At 50.4% G+C, this 21,261-nt stretch overlaps 1 protein-coding gene across 2 annotated transcripts in view; it reads right to left on the bottom strand.

Annotated features, from left to right (window-relative positions):
• Positions 1–16,807: 16,807 nt before the first annotated feature.
• ZCCHC7 (zinc finger CCHC-type containing 7) overlaps positions 16,808–21,261 on the bottom strand; it is an 88,681-nt gene continuing 84,227 nt past the window's right edge. For both annotated transcript variants that reach the window (XM_050329548.1, XM_050329549.1), the window contains exons 9-10: positions 18,576–18,693; positions 16,808–18,155 (exon numbers count right to left, since the gene is read on the bottom strand). In XM_050329548.1, coding sequence (XP_050185505.1) covers positions 17,704–18,155; positions 18,576–18,693 — 570 coding nt within the window. In that variant the 3' untranslated portion in view covers positions 16,808–17,703. The remainder of the gene's footprint in view (positions 18,156–18,575; positions 18,694–21,261) is intronic.

Here is a 21,261-nt window from a genome sequence, read left to right as displayed (position 1 = left end):
CCCGCCCATGGCCCCGCCCCGGCCGGCACACGGCTCCACCCACCGCACAGGCCACGCCCCACGCACGCCCTGACCCCGCCCCCCGCGCGCCTCATTGGCGGCAGTGCCGGTGTGTGCACGTGTGTTCATACATGGACATACGGACACGTGTGTCCATACAGGGACACACGGACACGTGTGTTCATACATGGACACGCGGACACGTGTGTTCATACAGGGACATACGGACACGTGTGTTCATACAGGGACGTACGGACACGTGTGTTCATACATGGACACGCGGACACGTGTGTTCATACAGGGACATACGGACACGTGTGTTCATACAGGGACATACATACAGACACGTGTGTTCATACAGGGACACGCGGACACGTGTGTTCATACAGGGACGTACGGACACGTGTGTTCATACAGGGACACGCGGACACGTGTGTTCATACAGGGACACACGGACACGTGTGTCCATACAGGGACATACGGACACGTGTGTTCATACAGGGACGTACGGACACGTGTGTTCATACAGGGACACACGGACACGTGTGTTCATACAGGGACACACGGACACGTGTGTTCATACAGGGACATACGGACACGTGTGTTCATACAGAGACATACATACGGATACGTGTGTTCATACAGGGACATACGGACACGTGTGTTCATACATGGACGTACGGACACGTGTGTTCATACAGAGACATACATACGGACACGTGTGTTCATACAGGGACGTACGGACACGTGTGTTCATACAGGGACATACGGACACGTGTGTATGTATGTGTCTGTATGCTCTTACATGGGTGGGCATGTATGAACACTCCTACATACGTCTGTTTATACCCAGCAATATGGGCATTCCCACACGTGTGTGTCACACGTGGATATATGGCCATTCCTACAAATGTGTACTTGAGTAAATGCATTCATGCATACACACGTGTGTAGAACTCCTGGAAAAGCTGCAGCCCACGGCTTGGACAAGTGTGTCTTCCTGAGTTAAGGACTGTGTGGATGGCCCAGCCCAGACGGTGGTGGGAATGGTGCCACATCCAGCTCGTCTCTGGTCATTCGTGGTGTCCCCCAGGGATCAGCACCAGGCACAGTCCTGTTCAATGTCTTTGCTGATGATATGGATGAGGGGATCAAGTGCACCTTCAGCAAATCCATGGATGGCACCAGGTTGGGTGGGAGTATTGATGTGCCGGAGTGCAGGAAGGCTCTCCAGAGGGATCTGGACAGGCTGGATCCACGGGCCGAGGCCTATGGGCCACTTCGGCTACAACAGCCTCATGAACGCTCCAGGCTGGGGCAGAGGGGCTGGAAAGCGCCCAGTGGGAAAGGCCCTAGGGGTGCTGGTGACAGTGGTTGGACCCCGGTGTGCTCAGCTGTGCAAGAGGTCAGTGGCCCCTGGACTGTCCCAGCCATGGTGTGTCACAGCCCCAGGGCAGTCCTGTCCCTGTGCTGGCACTGCTGAGGGCCCCTGTCCTGTGTTTGAGTCTGGGCCCCTCAGACAAGAACATGGAGGAGCTGGAGCGTGGGCAGGGACGGGAACGGAGCTGGGAACGGAGCTGGGAAGGGGCTGGAGCAGCAGGAGGGGCTGAGGGAGCTGGGGGGGCTCAACCTGGAGAAAAGGAGGCTCAGGGGGGACCTTCTGGCTCTGCAATCCCTGACAGGAGGGGGGAGCTGGGGGGGGATCGGGCTCTGCTCCCAGGGAACAGGGACAGGAGGAGAGGGAACGGCCTCAGCTGGGCCAGGGGAGGGGCAGGTGGGACATGAGGAGGAATTTCTGCCTGGCAAGGGTGGTCAGGCACTGGAAGGGAGGTTTGGAGTGCCCAGCCCTGGAGGTGTCCCAGGCAGGCCTGGCCGTGGCACTCAGTGCTCTGGGCTGGGGGACAGGGTGGGGATGGGGGACAGGGGGGACTCGATGGGCTGGTAGGGTTTTTTCAAGCCCAATGTTTTGTGATTCAGTGATTCTGTGTTGTACACATGTGTGCATATACTTGTGTATACATACATTCTTTCACACACACCCATGTCGGGTTCTATTTTGGGAGGAGTTCCCCCTGACAGCCTCTGGTGGCAGCTTTGGAGGATCCCAGAGGCCACAGATGGTCTGAGGGCTGCCTCTCAAGGCGCTGATCTCAAAACACTGCTTGTTAATTAACCCAGATTTAAATTGTCTGGAGTCCTGACCTGAAATGCGCTCTGTGACTGCAGGGAACCCAAGGGAGCCATGAGCTCCACAGGTAACACAGGTGTGTTGTGTCTGGTAACAGGGAGAGATGGATAAAGACAACAAGGCTGTGGGTGAAGGGAAAGTGGAGTTCAAAGTACATGTCCCAGAATATCTCTCCATGTGGGATTCCTTCTGCTGCTCCAGGTGGATTTGTCTTTAATGTGACACACCTTCAGAGTGCTGTCAGATTACACCAGCAGAATTGATGTTATTTTTTAATAACTGCTTGAAAGTTTATTTTATGCTACTGAGCTGGGTTATGTTTTGAGCTGACACCTTATCTCCCTCACTGATCAGGTAGATTTGTGTTGGGAGTACCTGCTCTCCAGTGTGACAAATCCAGACTCATCCTGCTGGGTTTTTCCTTTCTGCTTCCCAGTGCTGGTCCCAGCAGATGAGGTGGAATTGCTGCCTCAGGCTCTCTGGCAACCTCCAAGCACTGGTTCAGTCCCTTCAGCCAGAGGGTTTATTTACAAAATGAAATGCACAATGCTGGCAAAAGTGTGTGTTTATCAATTAAAAGCACCTTTAAACCACTTTCTTTGTTGTGTGACTTCAGGTCTGGAGTCCCCTGGCTCCCCTTGATCCCTCTGGAGAGGCTGGGGTGCTGTGATCCCACACTGCACCTCTCAGGGGTTCTTGGCAGCAGAGCCAGAGGGTCCTCGAGGCTGGAGGCATCTCCAGAGGTCACCATGTGCAACCCTGCTCAGGGCATGATCACCCTGGCTTTATAACCGTCCCTCATTTCCCATTTGGATGTTTTCCAGCTCTTACACACATGTAGGTGTGCATATACACCCCCCATCCATACGTAAATGCTTAATTTACAGTTAATATTTTCTATATGTACTCTAATCTCCTCCTGTTATCCTGACACCCGGTGAACACTGCACTGTGAATTCTGTTTTCACTGTCTGGTTCACTCCAAGCAGACCTGCTGACAGTCCCATTGCTGGGAAACTCCAAATCCTATCTGTAAATGAGGGAGATCAAAGGGTGCCATGTCTTCCTCTGCTTGCTGCTGAGGGGGAAGGACACCAGAGGAGCTGGGAATGCTCCCACCCTGGGTACAGCCAGAGTCTGATGAGATGTTAGGGCAGGTCAGAAATAACCACCAGCCTTCCCTCCGTGAAGGTGATGTCCTTCAACCCACCAGCCATCCCCAGCAGAGCCAGAAGCTCTGTGGAGGTTATGGGAGTGTGGAGATGTGGCAGCTCCTTGCAAAAAGATGGTAGAATGGCTGGGTCTCTGTCTGCCCAGCCATCTCATCCCATCCTGCCCATCTGTCTTGGTTTAGTGACAATATATACCAGGAATAGAGCACTCACTGCTGCTTTCCTCTTTTGTTTGTTTCCCTGCCCCTAAATGATGAATTTTTGTTGAAATTACGAGGCGTCTGAGTGAAGTAGCAAAATTAATAACAGTTTTACTAAAAAAGAGAGGACAAAACAGAACAAAACATACAATAATGACAGGAAAAAAAAAAAGAAAGTGTTGGTACCCCCCATCAGAACCAAAGACATTGAGTTATGGAACCACTAGCAAGTTTATTTCATTAAGTTCTCACGGTATTTCCTGACAGGACCCTTCATCCTTCCCTGCCCTGCACAGAGAGAGAGAGCAGAGGTGTTCATTGTGCTCTCCAAAACTATACGATGACATGATAAAGTTTAAAAAAAAAAATCTTCTTCATTTAGCTACACTATAATACCATCCCATCCCACCCCATCTCACCCTCGACCACTCCCTGTCCCCCACACCCTGGGGATGGCAGAAATGATGGCTTGGTAGTGGTGTGTGGACTTGCCTGGCTTCATTCTTGACAAAATCATCAACGTTTGGCTGGAAGGGGCCTCCCTAAGCCAGAACCAGGCAGCACAGAACCACATCAGTGTCCCCAGCAGTGGGACCTGATCCTTCAGCCTCATCACTGCTGCACCCTCACTGACTGTCCTGGCACGAGTCTCCTTCCTGTAAGACTTCCCTCCAAGACTTCCCTCCATTTCCCACGATGCTGGAAGTGTCCCAGTGCCAGACTGGATCCATTGCTGTGATGACATCACACACGTGATGCCATTGCACACACGTGATGCCATCACACACACACGATGCCATCACACACACATGTGATGGCATTGCACGCATGTGGTATCATCACACACACGATGCCATTGACACATGTGATGCCATCACACACACACGATGCCATTGCACACACGTGATGCTGTTGCACACACAATGCCCTGTCACATGCTCAGTGCCATCGTACACGCCTGATGCTGTCACACACACACGATGCTGTCACACATGCGATGCCATTGCAGACACACGAAGCCACTGCACACTGTGACACAGCAGTGGAAGGACAGGCAAGGTGAGAGAGGTGGAGGGGTGGCTCTGTATGTTAGAGAGTCTCTTGACTCCATAGAACTTGAAGTCAGTAGCAATAAGGTTGAGTGGCTGTGGATCAGAATCGGGGGGAGACCAGCAAGGCTGATATCCTGGTGGGAGTCTGTTACAGACCACCCAACCAAGGTGACGAGGGAGATGAATTACTGTACAAGCAGCTGGTGGATATCTCAAAATCGCCAGCCCTTGTTCTTGCTGGATGTCTGCTGGGAGCTCAACACAGTGGAAAAGAGACAGTCCAGGAGATTCCTGGAGTGTATAGAGGATAATTTCCTGCTCAGCTGGTAAATGAGCCCACCAGAGATGGGGCCCTGCTAGGCCTGCTGCTCACAAACAGAGAGAGGTTGGTGGGAGATGTGGTGGTTGGAGGCCGTCTGGGGCACAGTGACCATGAAATAACAGAGTTTTCAATGCTCAGGGATGCAAAGAGGGCAATCAATAAAACCTCTACCCTGGACTCTCGGAGGGCAGATTTTGGCCTGATTCAGAGGGTACCTTGGGAAATGGCCCTTGAAAACAAAGGGGTCCAGGAGGGATGGCTTCAAGAAGGAAGTCCTGAGTGCACAGGAACAGGCAAACCAAACCCAACCAAAAGGCAAACTGGCAGTGAAGATGACCAATCTAGCTGAACAGGGAGAATTTAAAGGAAATTAGGGCGAAAAAGAGAGCTTATTGATTGTGGGAAAAAGGGCTGGCTGCTCAGAGTTTAGGAATATAGTTGGATCTTGTAAAAATAAAATCAGAGAGACAAAGGCAAAATTTGAACTTGATCTTGCCACTTCTGTTAAAGATGACAAGGTCCTTCTACAGATACATCAATAGTGAAAGGAGGGGCAAGGAACACCTCCATTCTTTATTGGACATGGGTGGGAACACAGTTATCAAAGATGAGGAAAAGGCTGAGGTATTTACCACCTTCTTTACCTCAGTCTTCAACAGTAAGACAGGTTGTCCTGAGGACAGCTGGCTTCTGGAGCTGGTAGACAGGGACAGGAAGCTGAATAGCCCCTCTGTAATCCCGGAGGAAACAGTTTGTGACCTGCTGAGCCACTTGGATCCTCACAAGTCTATGGGACCAGATGAGATCCACCCAAGGGCGATGAGGGAGCTGGTGGAAGAGCTTGCCAAGCCGCTCTCCATCATTTACCAACAGTCCTGGCTCACTGGGGAGGGCCCAGGTGATTGGAAGTTGGCAAATGTCACACCAATCCACAAAAAGGGCCGGAAGAAGGACCTGGCAAACTCCAGGCCTGTCAGCCTGACCTCAGTGCCTGGCAAGGTTCTGGAGCAGATCATCCTGAGTGCAATCACACAGCACCTACAGGATGGACAAGGGATCAGACCCAGCCAGCACAGGATTAGGAGGGGTAGGTCACGTCTGACCAACCTGATCTCCTTTTATGATCAGGTGACCTACCTGGTGGACGAGGGGAAGGCTGTGGATGTGGTCTATCTGGACTTCAGCAAAGCCTTTGACACTGTCTCCCACAGCACACTCCTGGAAAAGCTGCAGCCCATGGCATGTACAGGGGCACTCTGTGCTGGGTTAGGAACTGGATGGAGGGTCGGGTCCAGAGAGTGGTGGTGAATGGTGTTGCATCCAGTTGGGATCCGGTCACCAGTGGTGTCCCCCAGGGATCAGTGCTGGGCCCAGTCCTGTTGAACATCTTTATGGATGATTTAGATGAGGGGATTGAGTCCACCATTAGTGAATTTGCAGCTGACACCAAGCTGGGGGGTGTGTTGATCAGCTGGAAGGCAGGAGGGCTCTGCAGAGGGACCTGGACAAGCTGGATCCATGGGCTGATTCCAAGGGGATGAGGCTCAACCAGGCCAAGTGCCGGGTCCTGCCCTTTGGCCACAGCAAGCCCCGGCAGCCCCAGGGCTGGGACAGAGTGGCTGGAGAGCAGCCAGGCAGGAAGGGAGCTGGGAGTGTGGAGGGACAGGAGCTGAACAGGAGCCAGAGTGTGCCCAGGGTGATCCTGGCCTGGCTCAGGATCAGTGGCAGCAGGAGCAGGGAAGGGATTCTGTCCCTGTGAGGCCACCCTGGAGTGCTGTGTCCAGCTCTGGGCCCCTCAGGGTAGGAAGGACATGGAGGGGCTGGGGCAGGGGCAGAGAAGGGCAACGAGGCTGGGGAAGGGACTGGAGCACAGGTGCTGTGAGGAGAGGCTGAGGGAGCTGGGGTTGCTGAGCCTGGAGAGGAGGAGGCTCAGGGGAGACCTCAGCACTCTCTGCAACTCCTGACAGGAGGGGGGAGCCAGATGAGTATCAGTCTCTTCTTACAAGCAACCAGGAGTAGGACAAGGGGGCTCGGTCTCAAGCTGTGCCAGGGGAGGTTTAGGTTGGATATTAGGAAGAAATATTTTACAGAGACAGTAATCAGCCATTGGAATGGGCTACCCAGGGAGGGGGTGGATTCATTGTCCCTGAAAGTTTTTAAGACGAGACTGGATGTGGCATCAGTGCCATGGTCTGGAAACCACCACGGGGTTGGATCAAGGGTTGGACTTGATGATCTCAGAGGTCCTTTCCAACCTGGCTGATTCTACCATTCTATGATTCTATGACATTATCAGGGCTGGTGGTGTCGTGCCACTCCCACCAGTCCCTTGGGCAGAGGGACCCAGAGCTGCACATGGGATCACAATGCCCACCTGATGGCTTTTCACTCTGCCCTGGTCAGAATTTCCCTCTGCTGCTGCTCCTGCTGCACCCATGTCCCTCTGTAACCATATCCCCTTTCACCTTGCTGCAACCACGTCCCTGCTGTACCAACATTCCTGTGTGCCTTGCTGTGCCCATGTCCCTCCTTTGCCCATGTCCCTCCTTTTTCCATGTCCCTGTTGTGACCGTGCCCCTGTGTGCCCACGTCCCTGTGTGCCTTGCTGAGTCCTGCCACTTCGGGCTCTGCAATGCTCAGGAGTCCATCAGCTGGGTGAAATCCCACCTGGAGGGCAGGAGTGTAATTGGGCTGTTGGACTGTTGCTACACATTTATTTCTAAAGCATTTTTAGAGGTTTCCTGTAGAAAGGAAAACATATTGTCCCCGTTAGGGATTTCACCCACACTGATTTTTTAATAGTCCTTAAGGGATACCTGGGATGCTGTATTTGGGAGCAATGGACATTATGCTGTTCGAAGAGTGATATTTTAATCTCTTTTTTTAAAAGAGACATTTAAAAGAAGGCTCAAAGCTCTACCTGGAGAGAATTCACAGTGGGCAGATCAACCTTTGCAGCCTGCGGGGCAAGGGATTGTCTGGGGTAACAGCAAATCCTATAAAAGGGAATAAACCAAAGCTCCCACCTTCGTGGCGACAGTTTTCCAACTGGAAAACATGGCTTTCTCCTTTTAATGCTCTCAGTAGAAGCACAGCACCGTGCTCAGGGTAGTACCTGCAGCAGGGCAAGGGGCGGAGGGATGAGGCACAGCAAAGGAAAGCAGGACATGATAACCACAGAGTATTTAGAAAAAATGCAGAAAAAAGACAGGCAGATGGCATGAATATTAGTGCATGGAAATGACTAACACTCTGAGAATTTCCCAGTGTACTTCTGACTGGTTTGGGCTTGCTTTTATAATTAATTTATGGAAAGAACCTAAATTGGGAATAAACACAATCTCACAAATCCCTCCTAATCTCTGTCTGTATTTTTGAAATGATACCCTGAAGGTATAGTTCCTCACAATGATTAAACTGCTTTTCTTTTAAGAATTAAAAGGGACCTTTTCCACACAGCCGTGTGGTGGGTGAGCAGCCAGGCCTGCACTCTGACCTGCTCTAGATTTAATCTACTGTTGGAAATGCCTGGATGGGGCATTTCCCCACTGGACTGCTGGATGCCAAATCTGCCAATACTTTCATTTTGGATTCATGTATTTTAATGCAAAATATGACCTGGTGTGTTGTCAGCCACCTAGTGACTCAGAAGCACTCAGTTATTAGCATAAATTTGGAAACTTCCTCGAAAATGAAAGAAAAAGTGTATTTAATTAATTGGCTGCTTCTCCCTGCCAGCGGAAGCCAAGCTCTCTCCTGTGGGTGGGTGCTCCATGGTATCCCGGGGGGACCGACAGATTTGGGACTCCATTGGTTTGGGGCAGCTCTTCATGAGAGGAAAAGGCTGGGGAGATATGGGCTTTGCCCCACACCTGGGCTTCAGGTGCTGCTGGCCCTCCTGTGGGCCACTGCCTGCTGGTGTCCCCCCACGGAGGGAAGGAGGAGCATGGCTGAAAAAGCACAGCAGTGCCTGGAGTGCTACCCACTGGCTCTGGTGGGATACAGGCCCCTAGGGTGGTTGTGGTTCTGGGGCTGGACCTGGGGAGGGTCTGGACTGAAGACATGAGGGTGTGGGAAGCAAATGTGGATTTTTTTACATAGCTTCAACATGGAAATTAAGATAAGAATTACGTGGGCCACAGCTTGTCCGCTAAGTTTGGGCTGCACAGGTCAATCATACACAGGAGAAGCCTTTTCCTTGTCCCCTCCACCAGCATCTCCATGTAACAGCTAAAGGGAAAACACTGCAGTGCCAGGGAACTCCCTCCCCCTCATGGACATGGTGACATGGCAAGGCCACCCGTCTGTAGCTGTGGGGCAGCCAGGCTGCACATCCCATTCCACAGTCTGCTGGTTGTGCTCCAGCAGCTCCAGGAGGGACCTGGAAAGGGGCCAGATGGGTGACAGGAGCAGAGAATGGCAGGGGATGACACTGTGGTGCCACAGTGGGTGTCACTGAGGACATGTGGCTGGGACCTCTCACTGCCTAGGGATGGCCAGCAGCCCAGCCAGAACGGTGAGATTTGGCAGTGCTAACCCCTCTGTGCCATTGCTGGGCAGAGTCCTCATGGCACTGCTCCCCATGGCATTCCCTTCATATCCCTTGGGGTGCAGCGCCACCTTGCCAGAGCAGGTCCAGAAGCTGGGTTGTGTTTTGCAAATTCTGCATAATATATATAAAATATAATATATAATACGTATATAAAATGTTATATAGTGTTATTTATTTCTCCCCTGAGGCAGTCGTTTGCTCGATCACAACCTTCCCAAGGCTCTGCATGTTCCTTTTTCTCAGTGTTTCCTTCCTATGCACAGGAGTGATGGGTTTTAACAGTTTTATGTTCTTCGGGGAAAAAGGAGACAGAGTGTGAAAGACCAAATGTGATCTTTATTTTTAGAATATTGCTGCAGTAATTAAAATGTTTGGAAAGGTGTTCTGTTCCCAGAAGTAATAGATAGTTTTCACTGGTTTGCCCCATTAATTGCACATTAGTTAAATACGTGTATTTTACAACATGTATTCACTCACCTCCTTGCTCTTACATTTAAATGCACGTTTGAATATGCATGATATCCTTTAATGCACAGTAATCATTTGGTACATTATTATAGGCTCTTCCTGAGCCGCCCCTTCCCGAGGAGTCAGTGTTTGTGTTGGCTTTGGGGGTCACTGGGCCAGGCAACACTCCTTCCCTGGGGGAACACATGCACTTGGGGTGACAGCCAGTGTTGGCTAGGAAAGGTCTGTGGAGGATGCTCAGATTCCTTTTTCCCCTGCAGATCCCAGCTGAGGAGGCCCCAGTTTTGGCTGCTCATGGTCAGCACAGGCTCCAGACTTGGTGACCAAAGGGTCAGCTCCCGGCAACCTTCAGCAGGGGCTCTGTGTTCTTGGTTTTTAGAAAATGTTCACTGCACTGTCTTGATAGTAAAAGCTGAAGCCTGCCTGGGTAAGGAGAGCAGGACCACCAGTGTTTGGGGCATGACCGTGAGGGTTTGGGGCAGGACAGGACAGGCTGTTCCAGGATGGCTTTTGGAATGTGGCACGTCAGTGAGAGGTTAGCAGAGTCTCCATTTGTTAGGGAGAGTGGGAACAGCCTTTGTCAGTGACTGAGGAGCAGTTGGTATGTCTACAAGCTCACAAACCTTGACAAGAACACCCAGGTAAATGGGTTAGGTAAATGGGATCTTCCTGACCTCCCACCCCTATCCTGTGGAAAACAGCTCTCAGCAGCTGGACTGGCACTGGCTTAAAGATCAAATACTGAACTGGCACAGTTCACTCTTCCCAGGCATGTTGTTCCACTGCCTCCCTTCCTCCTGCTGCTGCTCCCAGACACTCCTGGAGCCCCACCAGCCCCTGGGGATGGTCTCTGTGGGGATCATCTGCCCTCGAGAGCAGTGCTGAGCTCCCCATGGAGCCAGGCCATGACACACAGCACCAGTGAGGCAGAGCTGGGACAAACCAGGAGCAAAGCTGTGCAAGGGGAAAGGGACCCACATCCTCTGCCTGGAAGGGTTCCAAAATGGAGGAGGTCCCAGCCCCATGCATGGGGTGGGGTCCTTCCAGCAGACCCACATCCTCACTGCGGCAGTCGGTCTCGTGTGGGAGCCCTCTGTGAGCAGGGGGGAGGGCACAGTCCTGTTCCCAACTGGCTGGCCCTAGGCAGTGCCGTGGCTGTGCCCCCTCCCCAGGAGCTGCATCTGGTGGCCGTGTTCCCAGCAATAGGTCCAGCTGCAGTTTCTGAGGAACAATGCGCTCCTACTGTACAGGACCAGATTGTACATCAAAACTATTATTTCCAACATCTCTAGCTTAATTGTAAAACTATAATACAAATGACATTGGGGGTTTGCTGAAGTTAAATTTTAATAGCAAGCCAGCGCCCTTTTAATGACATTTTATACATTTAAATTGGGCATGATCCCTTTGGGAACAGTAATTTTATTCATAGAGATTATGTCTAATTTGAATATAAAAACACCACTAAAAAGATATTGGATTTGCTATTTTTTACTTGCAGGAGCTCTGGAGTCCAATCTTCCCAACTGACTGGGCTTTGGTGGATTAAAAACCCCAACAATCCCCCACCCCAACTTCCTTCCAGCAAAGTGTGGTGTAGAGATCTGTGTGTGCCAAATTGCCTCCGACGCTGGCCTGTGTTGGCTCCCGGCAGGCTCCGAGGTGCAGCCACTCGGGCCAGCCCTCCCATGGTGCTGGGCATGGAGGGACAAGGTGCAGGAGGCCAAGGGGCAACCATCCAGGACAGGCTGCAGCTGTGGTCAGAGAGTTCTGTGTTCTTCTCCAGTCCCTGCGCAGATCCTGGTGCAGCTGCACTGGTGCCTGCCGTGGATGGCAGCTGCCTCTACCATTATTCCCCTTTCCTGTGCTGGAGCTGGCCAGAGCATCCCAAATCTAGCACCAAACTAATATGACTTCTGTCAGATTGGCAAGTGGCTTGTCTGGGGTGGTCCTTACCCGGCAGAGGGCAGGGAGGGGCCTGCACTTTGGCAGCAGCAGCCCCACTTGTCCTTTCCAGTGACAGCAGGGTTAGAGACAGACACTCGGCAGGCACAGCTCCGCAGGGGCTCTCACTGCTCACACTCACCCCGGCCATGCAGGAGGGACCCTCGGTGGTGGTGCCACTCTGAGAGCAAGGGACATCGTCACAGCACAGCCAGGGACATCCATGGGCACCCAGGTGTCTCCTGCAGAGGCCAGGTGTCCTGGGTGGGGAGGATGCTGAGCAGAGGTGCCAGCCTGGTGGGAAACACCCTGGGGTCTCCTCTGTCAGGGTGCTTGGTAGAGGATCGAGGTCACTTCCACCTGTCCTGGGTGTCCCTTGCAATGCAGAGCGCATGCCTGCTGTATGTGGGGCTGCAGGAGATGGAGAAACATTGGTTGGTGAGGTCTGTGGATGAAAAAGTGGTTTTTTTCCACCCAGGGACCAGAATAAAGCCACTCGGGTGGTAAAACCCCTTGGCTCCTCAGGTGAGTGGGTGGGGAGACACGTGCACTGGTGGAGAGGCAGGTGCCTGTGGGGATCTGGGGTATGGTGGTGGCTGGGGTCCCATCAGGAAGGACCTGGCAGCCTCCCTGGCCGCCAGCCGAACCCCTCGGCACCGCGGGGCTGATAACGGTGCCGGCGCCGATGGGCGCCGCACAAAGCAGCAGCCTCATCTCCGAGACGGGATAAACTGTTTGGCCTTTGGACAAGATTATTTCTGTTCAGAACACGATTGTTATCACTTAATTGAAAATAATTATCCAATGCAAATTGGCTTCAAGTTGGCAGCTGAGTTGAGACAGCAGGTTTTCAAGCTGTCCTGAGGAGAGCTGAGCAAGAGGCTAAGACTGTCCATATAGCTGAACAGGGAGAATACTGGGGGGCAACACCTGCACCCCTCAAGGAAACAGGGGGACATACCAGGTGTTTTCATGAACCCGGGTCCTCCTGTTTGCCTTACCAAAGCAGCCACTCTGATAGCAGTGGGAGCATTGGTGCTGGAACCAGCTGCTTGAGAAAGTTCTGCTCAGGTGTGACGGGGACACTGTTCACAAGCCTGTACCCCACCTGGGAGTGCCTGCTCCTGGGATTTCGTGACGTGGAGGAAGACTGGGACAACTGCAGTGCGGCTGGTGCCATAGTGGGGCTGGGGCACAGCTGGGATGTAGAAACCTCTGAAGGGTGCAGCAGGAATAGCCCCCCTGCAGCTCTGACCCAAGCAGGCACCAAAGCCTCAGCTAGGCTTGTTCCTCTTCCACTGGACCTGTTCTGCCCACACACAGTCAACCTGTCACTCCAAATGTCACCTGTGCCCGCATGTTCTCATCAGTGAACTGAGGAGAACCAGAGATTCCTGCATGGTGTTTCTGTGCAATTTTCCCCACCCCAAATCCCTCAGTGCCTGCTGAACCTTCCCCTTCTGGGGATCCTGTGGCCACCTCTGCGCACGCTCTGTTGGCTGCCTGGGGGCTTCCTGCAGCTGTTCCACCTTTGGTGTTTTTTTTTCTTCCTCTTCCTCTTCCTTTTCCTTGTTTTCTGCCTGAACAGGTTTGGATTAAACAAGACCTTCCCAAATGCACACAATGCCCACACCAATGGACAAATACAGCGGAGAATACCAGGTTTCCACAACAGTTTTTCTACGATTTGACCAGACTGGCAGGTTAATTAAAAAAAATCCCAATGTTTAAATGCAGTTTCATCAGGAGAAGTGTAAAACCTCTGTAAGAATCTCTGTCAGGACTTTTCAATCCTTGCAAAGCACAATTAGACACAGTCAAATATTGCCCTGGTTAAAGACTATTAATTTTCCTTACATTTGCCATGAATTAATTTTTTCCGCCTGTATCAACAGTGTTTCCTTTATAAATACAACTGGCTCCTTTACATTGAAAAATTAAATTTGCTCTGATAATGAACCAAGGTGCTAATAATCATTTTGCAATGCAAAAAAAGTGCAATTACTGACTGCTGTGCCATGCAGGGCTATGGATGGTTGTTGCTGACCCTGCTCTGTCACTGTCACCCACGTTCCCATCCAGAAGGTGCAGCATGGGAGCCCTGGGTGCTCAGGTGTCAGTGAACTGAACCTCTGGTTTGCTCATTGGCCTTGGAGAGCTGCTCAGCGACACATGGGGCAGAACAAGGTCTGTTAGCGAGAGTGAGACTGACCTGAGGCACAGGGGTCTGTGTTATCACCCGTGGACCACCAGTGCTGGGTACAGCGTGGCCACGGGCACACACAGTTAAGTGACATTCCCAGCAGATTCTACAACAGTTGGACACAGAGATTGATATTTTCTGGTAGACTTTAGGGAAAGGAACGCTTTTAGGAGGAGCCAGCTCTGTGCTATGTCACAAGGACACATCCAATTCCTCCCACAGGTGTGCAACAGACACAGACACCTCAAATCACAGTGCTCCTTTCTTCCTCAACCTCACTGTGTAGTGGCTGCAACAAATAATGGACCCAATACTCCCTTTTCCCCTCTTCACTCCTGGGACACCTGCCCCCATTACCCAACAAGGCTCTGACCTTCTGATCCATCCATCTTGTCTCCTCTGCAGTGCCAGGGCTGAGCTGCAGCCCTTTATTTATTCACGCAATGTAGGTTTCCTCATGCTGCTTCACCAGTGCACATCGACTGTGACCTCGAGACACCGTCCTCTCCTGGGATGAGCATGTTTTCCAGTCCCAGGCATCTCTGGAGTAAGGGCTGACAGTTCTTTAAAGCGGGGGGGGAAGCAGGCGGGAGGAGTGACAGGCTGAAGTACATTGTGATTTAATAGGATAAAGCAGAGCTCGATGGAAGCTCAGCAGACCATTCCTGGGCCCAGCACAGGATTGTAATGCAGAGCTGCCCTTTCACAGCACCTGACGTGGTGATATTTGTGCTGCTGGAAAATCCATCACCCCCTTTTGTCATTTTTCTCGTCCTCTATTTCTCACTGCATGCAAACATATCTCCTGCTGCATTATTCTGGCACTGAGCTCTGTAAGATCCAGCAGCTGCCTGATGAAGAAGCCTTACTGGGAGTGCTGGGTGGCACTGGTTACCGGTGACAGCTGGCACTGGACACAACCCGCCTTGTTCCAAGCAGTGCCAGACAGAGCCCTGGGTGCCAGTTTCTGTTGCACCTGATTTACCCATGGGCTTCTTTGTAGAACAAACCAGCCTTGCCTGTGTCCCTCTTTCCTAGCTAGTGGCATTATCCAGAGTCCCTGGTTCTCCCCCAAATGCTCTGGTGGGTGCTCTACTGCAGAGTCCTGCAAGCCTGACACCAGTCAGCACCAGAGCTGATGCTGTTACCTGCTGGAACCCAAATGCACCGTGGTTCATGCTCCAGGTTGGATGTGCAGCTGCATGATCTTATTTTTTTTCCCACAGTGGCAACAAATCCCAGACTGTGATGGAGGGGGCTGAAGCACATTCCCTCACCCTGTCCCCATCTGCTTCCAAGTGTCACTGCATCACCTTCTCCCCTTCCCATGGCCCCAAAAAAACCTGCTTTCTCTGTCTTTTACTCAGGGTTCTGCAACTGCAAGCAGCAGACATCTATCAGAGCAAAGGCTCTGCAGGGCTGGGTACCTGCAGGACTCAGAGGCACATTCAGAGGCAGTTTTACCACAAACACTGGCAGCAAGTGCTGCCAGTGACAGGCAGGAGACAATCTGCAGCCAGGCTTTGGTGGGTCTCACCCAAGTACATGTGTAGGTCACCTTGCCTAAACTCCCTGCCTCTACCTTCCCAAGGCAAGGCAGCACACTGTGTGGTTTGAAAAACTGTGTATCAGCTGCTCAAGGTGAAATCTTCTTGGCTGAAGCCACTGAACATCAGAGAAAGAACTCAGGACTCCTGGCTGATCTGACTCCTGCCACACTGGCGAGGCACCTGCTCATCAGGGGAGGAGTTCAGAAGAACTCTGACTTGCTCCACACCTGACCACCCTCTGGGACGGCACCTGGTAACATAAATGCACCTCGTATGTGCAGGAAATTCACTCACCTCAAGACAGCTCAGTTGGACAGGTGACCAAACTGACCCATCAGAACAGCTGGAGTTGATCTTGTTACCTCACCTAAAACTACCCTTCTCCCTGAATGCCAGGTTTGTACTGGTTTGTCTAAAGGCCAGTGGAACTTTTACTCAAATAGAACCCAGTACTGAAAACTAAAAACGGAATAAAACACAGTGCCCAGGAAAAAAGTAATTTCCATACTAAGTGCAAGCATTTTCAGTGATGGAATTATTTTTCTTTTCATGAGGGTTAAAACTATTTTTTTTTTCAGTATCATCACGAACTTTTCACTCAATCAATCAGTGAAGTTAAGTAAAAATCAATTTTTGTTGCCAAGTACACACTGAAGCAAATCTGGGCATTATGTTCCCAAGTGCTATGCAGGTTTAGGTCTCCCCCAAACACCTCTGAGATGGGGTCACAGGATCACCAGAATGCTTGTGTTCTCATCAGAGACTTTGCCAAACAAAAACCTGATGAATTTAGGGAGTACCAGCATGGGATAACACTGGCAGAATGAGTCCTGAATTTTAACTTGGGTGCCAATTTCCCTTTCCAGGTACTACAAAGAGTTTCTAATTTTAACACAGAACTGCAGCATGAGGAGAGGACTTGCACCTCAGTGACACTGCTGTTAGTTACCATCAACTGCTCACAAAATGAGTGGTACAGTAGAGAGCAGGGAACAGAGCAGCAGGGTATAGTAAATTCCTTTTCAAAATAGTAGAGTATAAATACTATCCTTTTTTCTCTTTTCTCTTGCCTGAGGTGATATAGTTTCAGCTCAGGAAAGAGAACACAACACTGCTTTCAATTATGCTTGGAATGCAGGGAAATGAACAAACCTACTTTTTTTCATATTCCTCATGTAATGTTTTATTTGGGTTAGTCCTTTCATGAAGCATTTCATTCTTACAAACCTTAAAACAACACGCTGAATTCCAGTGTACAAAAATAACTGTATTTGAAAAAAATTATTAAATTTTATCACAATATGACTGGAATCAAGTACGTTCTTCATACTCTGTTCTCTTTTCTCCAGAAACAGCTTCCATATCAAGGGGAACAAGGACAGATTTAGTGTGAGATGTAAACTCTGTTCCATGCCCAGCTGCTCACTCCTGCCCAGCTGACCAGCTGGCAAGGACAGGGATGGGCCTTGAGGCAGTCCCAAGAGCCAAGCACCAAGGGCAGTGGGTTCATGGAACCACATGGAAGTGTGAGGCAGGCAACTGTTACATCCCAGAGTGTAAAGCAGCAACTTGGCTGTCCCTTCCAGGAAGGAGGGAAAGTGCCAAGTTCCCCTCTGCGCTCTGGAGAGGAATGATGTGTGGGAGGATGTGCTTTACACCCACCTTCCTGCTCTCCATCCTGACCCCTCCTGATGCAAGTCTCCCTGTCTCCGGCTCCAAAGGAGCCGTGTTCCACAGCAGCAAATCCTGCTCTGACAGCAGAGCCCCATCTCACCAGTGAAGAAACAAACCCTGCCAAATCCAGCATGCCCCCCAATATCCCCAAGCAAAGAAAAGAAACATACAGCCTATTCCGGAACCACCCTAGGTGGGAGCACCGGGACCCACTGGCCACAGTGACAGCTCACAGAGACAGAGTGATCTGGGTGTGTGGCCAGCATGCCAGGTCAGGGACGGGCTGAAATTCATGTGCTAAGACAGAGACAGAAATAAAGAGAAGGCAGAGGCAGAATCAGAGCCAGCAAATGCCAGTGCTACCTGCCTACCTCCCTGTCACCAGCATTTCTGTTTGGACTTCTTCCTCCGCTGTTTTATGAGGAATAGATTGTCCTTGCTGTCAGGACTAGCATCTTTCTGCTTTTTCCATTTCTTCTTCCTTTTGACACCTTCCAGAGGCTCCTGCACACACCCAGCCTTCCTGCCTGAGAATGCCTGGAAAATGGACTTGCGACGAACCCTGCTGCCCTTGTGCAGCTGCTGCTTGCACCCCCGGGGGAAGTCTCCCTCTGGGTCACAGAGGATTTCAACACCCCTCCTGTTCTTCTTCTCTCGGGATTTCCCTGCCTGGGGCACCTTCATCTTCTTGTACTGCTCGCCATCCCTGTTCTGTTTCCTGTGTTGTCCTTTCCAAGGTTTGCTCTTTTTCTTGTGGCTGTGCTCCTCCAGCTGTTCTTCCTGACACGGCGCTTTGGACTGTTCCGGCAGAAGGCCAGCTTCCTGCAGGTCTGGAAAGCAGAGCATATAGTTTAGAACGTAAAAACCCTAAAACCTAGTGCCCAAGCCATCACAGCTCCTTAAGAATGCATGAAATTAGACAAAAATTTATCTCTGACAGATATTTTCATGTCACCAGGCTATAATCTTAACAAATTACGATTTAATTCCCTTCCTGTTACTTTATGGCATTTTTAATGCCAGTGGATTTTTCAGAACCAAAATCTGACAATACCCACTGAGTGACTTTGACACAATCAATTTCCACAATAGACATGGATGAATAAAGTCACAAATTTTTTACTACCACCAGACTACCTATTCAAATCCATGCACCTTTTCTTGACGCTTGAAAATAATTCCACAATGTTTCTAAAAAGCAGCAAACAGAGAACTGAAAGGTGGGAGGGATCTCCCAAAACAGCCTGTACCTGCCACCTTTCTTTTTAACCTATTTGCTCTCCTCTTGATGTCGCATTCATCATCGTAGTAGTAGACGAAGGGAGATGTGGGGAACATGCTCCCATGCATCCGCTTCTCTGAGCACTCCTGCAAAACACATTTCAGGTCACTAGAGGCGGCTAAGTGGCAATTTTCCTGGAAGAGAAATGGGCCAAGTCCTGCAGGTGCTGGTCTGTACCTGCTGGGGATGTGGCCAGCACTGACATTTTCATTACCAGCCCATAATCCCTCCTGTGCACACCCAAACGCTGGCACTGTGTGAGCACACAGAAGGAATCCTCTTTCTACAGTTACCACATGTCTGTAGCACCCACAGAGCAGACCAGAAGGAGCAGATGAGGACAGGTAAACACCAAGGTGTAAACATCAAGGTGAGTTGCTGACAATGTTGCTGGACACAGGGACAGGGCTGTCCCACGGCCAGGCAGGACCCCGACACTTGCTCCACTGCTTCCCACTGCTCCCACACACCCAGCCCCCTCAGAGACAAACAGTAAGGCAGAGCAGCCCCGGCACCTGGGTCATTTGGGGTGAAGGCATCTGCAGAGGTGTGGCAGGCCAAAAGGGGGTGAGGAGCAATGCCAAGGCAGCATTTTCCCTCAGCCTGACAGCAGCCAGGGTGGGCACTCCAACCATGTGCTGTGATCTCACACGGACAAGCCAAAAGTAAATCCTGACTCATGATGGTGTGCATGGGGATGTAGGGAAGAGGAAGAGAGCCCTGAACAGTCAGCTGAGGTGAGAAAGGGGCTGGTTCTGGCATCACATGTGTGTCAGACTATTTCCCAAACACTTTGATCAGGAATGTGGATTTTTTCACCACTGTACACACAGTTTTAGCCATGTCTGGCGAGCCAGGTTGACTGGGATGCTTCCCACAGTTCTGCCTTTTTTCCAGGTACCATGTAACACTATCAAGTACTTTATTCTCCTTGCAAACTGCTCGCTACCTGCTGTGCTTTGCTTCACCATCTTTCTCTTCTTGGATAATGCACAGATCATAGAAACACAGAATCTCATAAATGTTTGGGTTGGCTCATCCAGTTCTATCCCTTGCCATTCCACTAAATCAAGTTGCTCCAAGCCCCATTCAACCTGGCCTTAAACATTTCCAGGCATGGGGCAGCCACAGACTGTCTGGGCAACCTGTACCAGGGCCTCACCACCCTCACAGCCAAGAATTTCTTCCTAACATCTGGCCTAACTCCACTGTCTTACAGTGTGAAGCCATGCTAGTGAGCTCTGTGCCTCACAATCTCCAGGAGCTGTCAGGAGCTTTTGCCCACCTGGTGTCTGCACCTCAGGGCCAGCAGCTTTCCTCTGTGGGCTATTGCTACCCCTCAGTACCACTCTGGCAGTCCCTGTTGCTGTGTGGTTTTTTGCCTCTGTTTCCAGGAATGGTGTGCACATGGAAAGATCTGGTATTTCTGCCCTCTTGTGTTGCTATCAGCTCATCCCCTTTGTCAGTCACTGCTCAGGCCTTTTCTGCTCTTTGTACACCAGTAAAAATACTTTCCTTCCTTAACTTTGAGAGCCATAAAATGTCCTTGAGTCACTTTATTCCCTTGTTAATTTTATACAGATTCTACCACTTTCTATCCAAGTAATTACCATCAGCTCCTCCCACATAATTTCTAATTATTTTTATGGCAGCCTTAATAATTAAATAATTAATTCACACTATCCCTACTTTATTACACTATCACTAATTTATTTTGCAGCAGCCTTACTTGTATCCACGTATGGCTATCTTCTTCCGGTGTAATTTTTTGACAGTTTAGTAAAATTAAAGTCACCTAAAGGCCCAAGGCTTTCACCAAATATATTAGGTAGTTGTAGGCGCTGACACGCAAGAGCAGGTGGAAGGGAAGGGAGGAATTTGCTGGCAATTTGTTGGTTTTAAGCCATAGAAAACAATAAACTAAACCCATTCAGTGCATGAATGGCATTCATTTTCTGGAATACTTGTAGCTCCTGCCCTTACTCCATAAAAGAATAACCTCAAATATTTGCTTTGTGTTGGTATTTGTGGATACGGAGCTGAACTTGTCACAACAGGCACTGAAAAGGTGATAAATATCATCAAAACACCCTGGAAGATGCAGCACATCTCCCATTTTTACTGAAGCCACTTAAGGCTCATGCCATCTCCCTCACCAGGCTGCACCTTACAGAAGGGTGATGCCAAACTTAATGTTGAATTACACTAAGAAAAGACAAATGAGGATCATAACAAGCAGGCAGAAATGGAAAATTCCCAAAACAGCATTCCAATGGGTGGGCTGATTAAATGGTTGGGTGAAAAAACTGATGTGATGTTGAACGTGGCACTAATGGGAGAAAGAAAGGAAAAAAAAGGAAGGAAAAAAAAAAGCTGTATACAGCAACTGCCTGTCTTCCAATGAATATTCTCTCTCCCAGGCAGTCTCAAATCAATAAACCTGCCAAGGACAGATAGTAACTTTTCCTTTCCCTCCTATCTTTAAATTAGATGGGCAAGATCACTTAATACATCAGCTCCCACCAAATGCAGCAGTGCTTGCGATCACACACCTCTTGTGTGGCATCAGCTCAGCTCTTCCAGCTCTTTCCTCAAACCACACACTGTAGCAAGGATAGATTTCCACCCCAGGAGTGTATTCCAAGATAGAGACT

Source organism: Myiozetetes cayanensis, unplaced genomic scaffold, assembly GCF_022539395.1.
Source record: "Myiozetetes cayanensis isolate MyiCay16 unplaced genomic scaffold, myiCay2020 scf4, whole genome shotgun sequence".
Taxonomy (NCBI): Eukaryota; Metazoa; Chordata; class Aves; order Passeriformes; family Tyrannidae; genus Myiozetetes; species Myiozetetes cayanensis.
The sequence above is the reverse complement of the archived record's forward strand: the minus strand, read 5'-3'. Positions and strand labels throughout refer to the sequence as shown.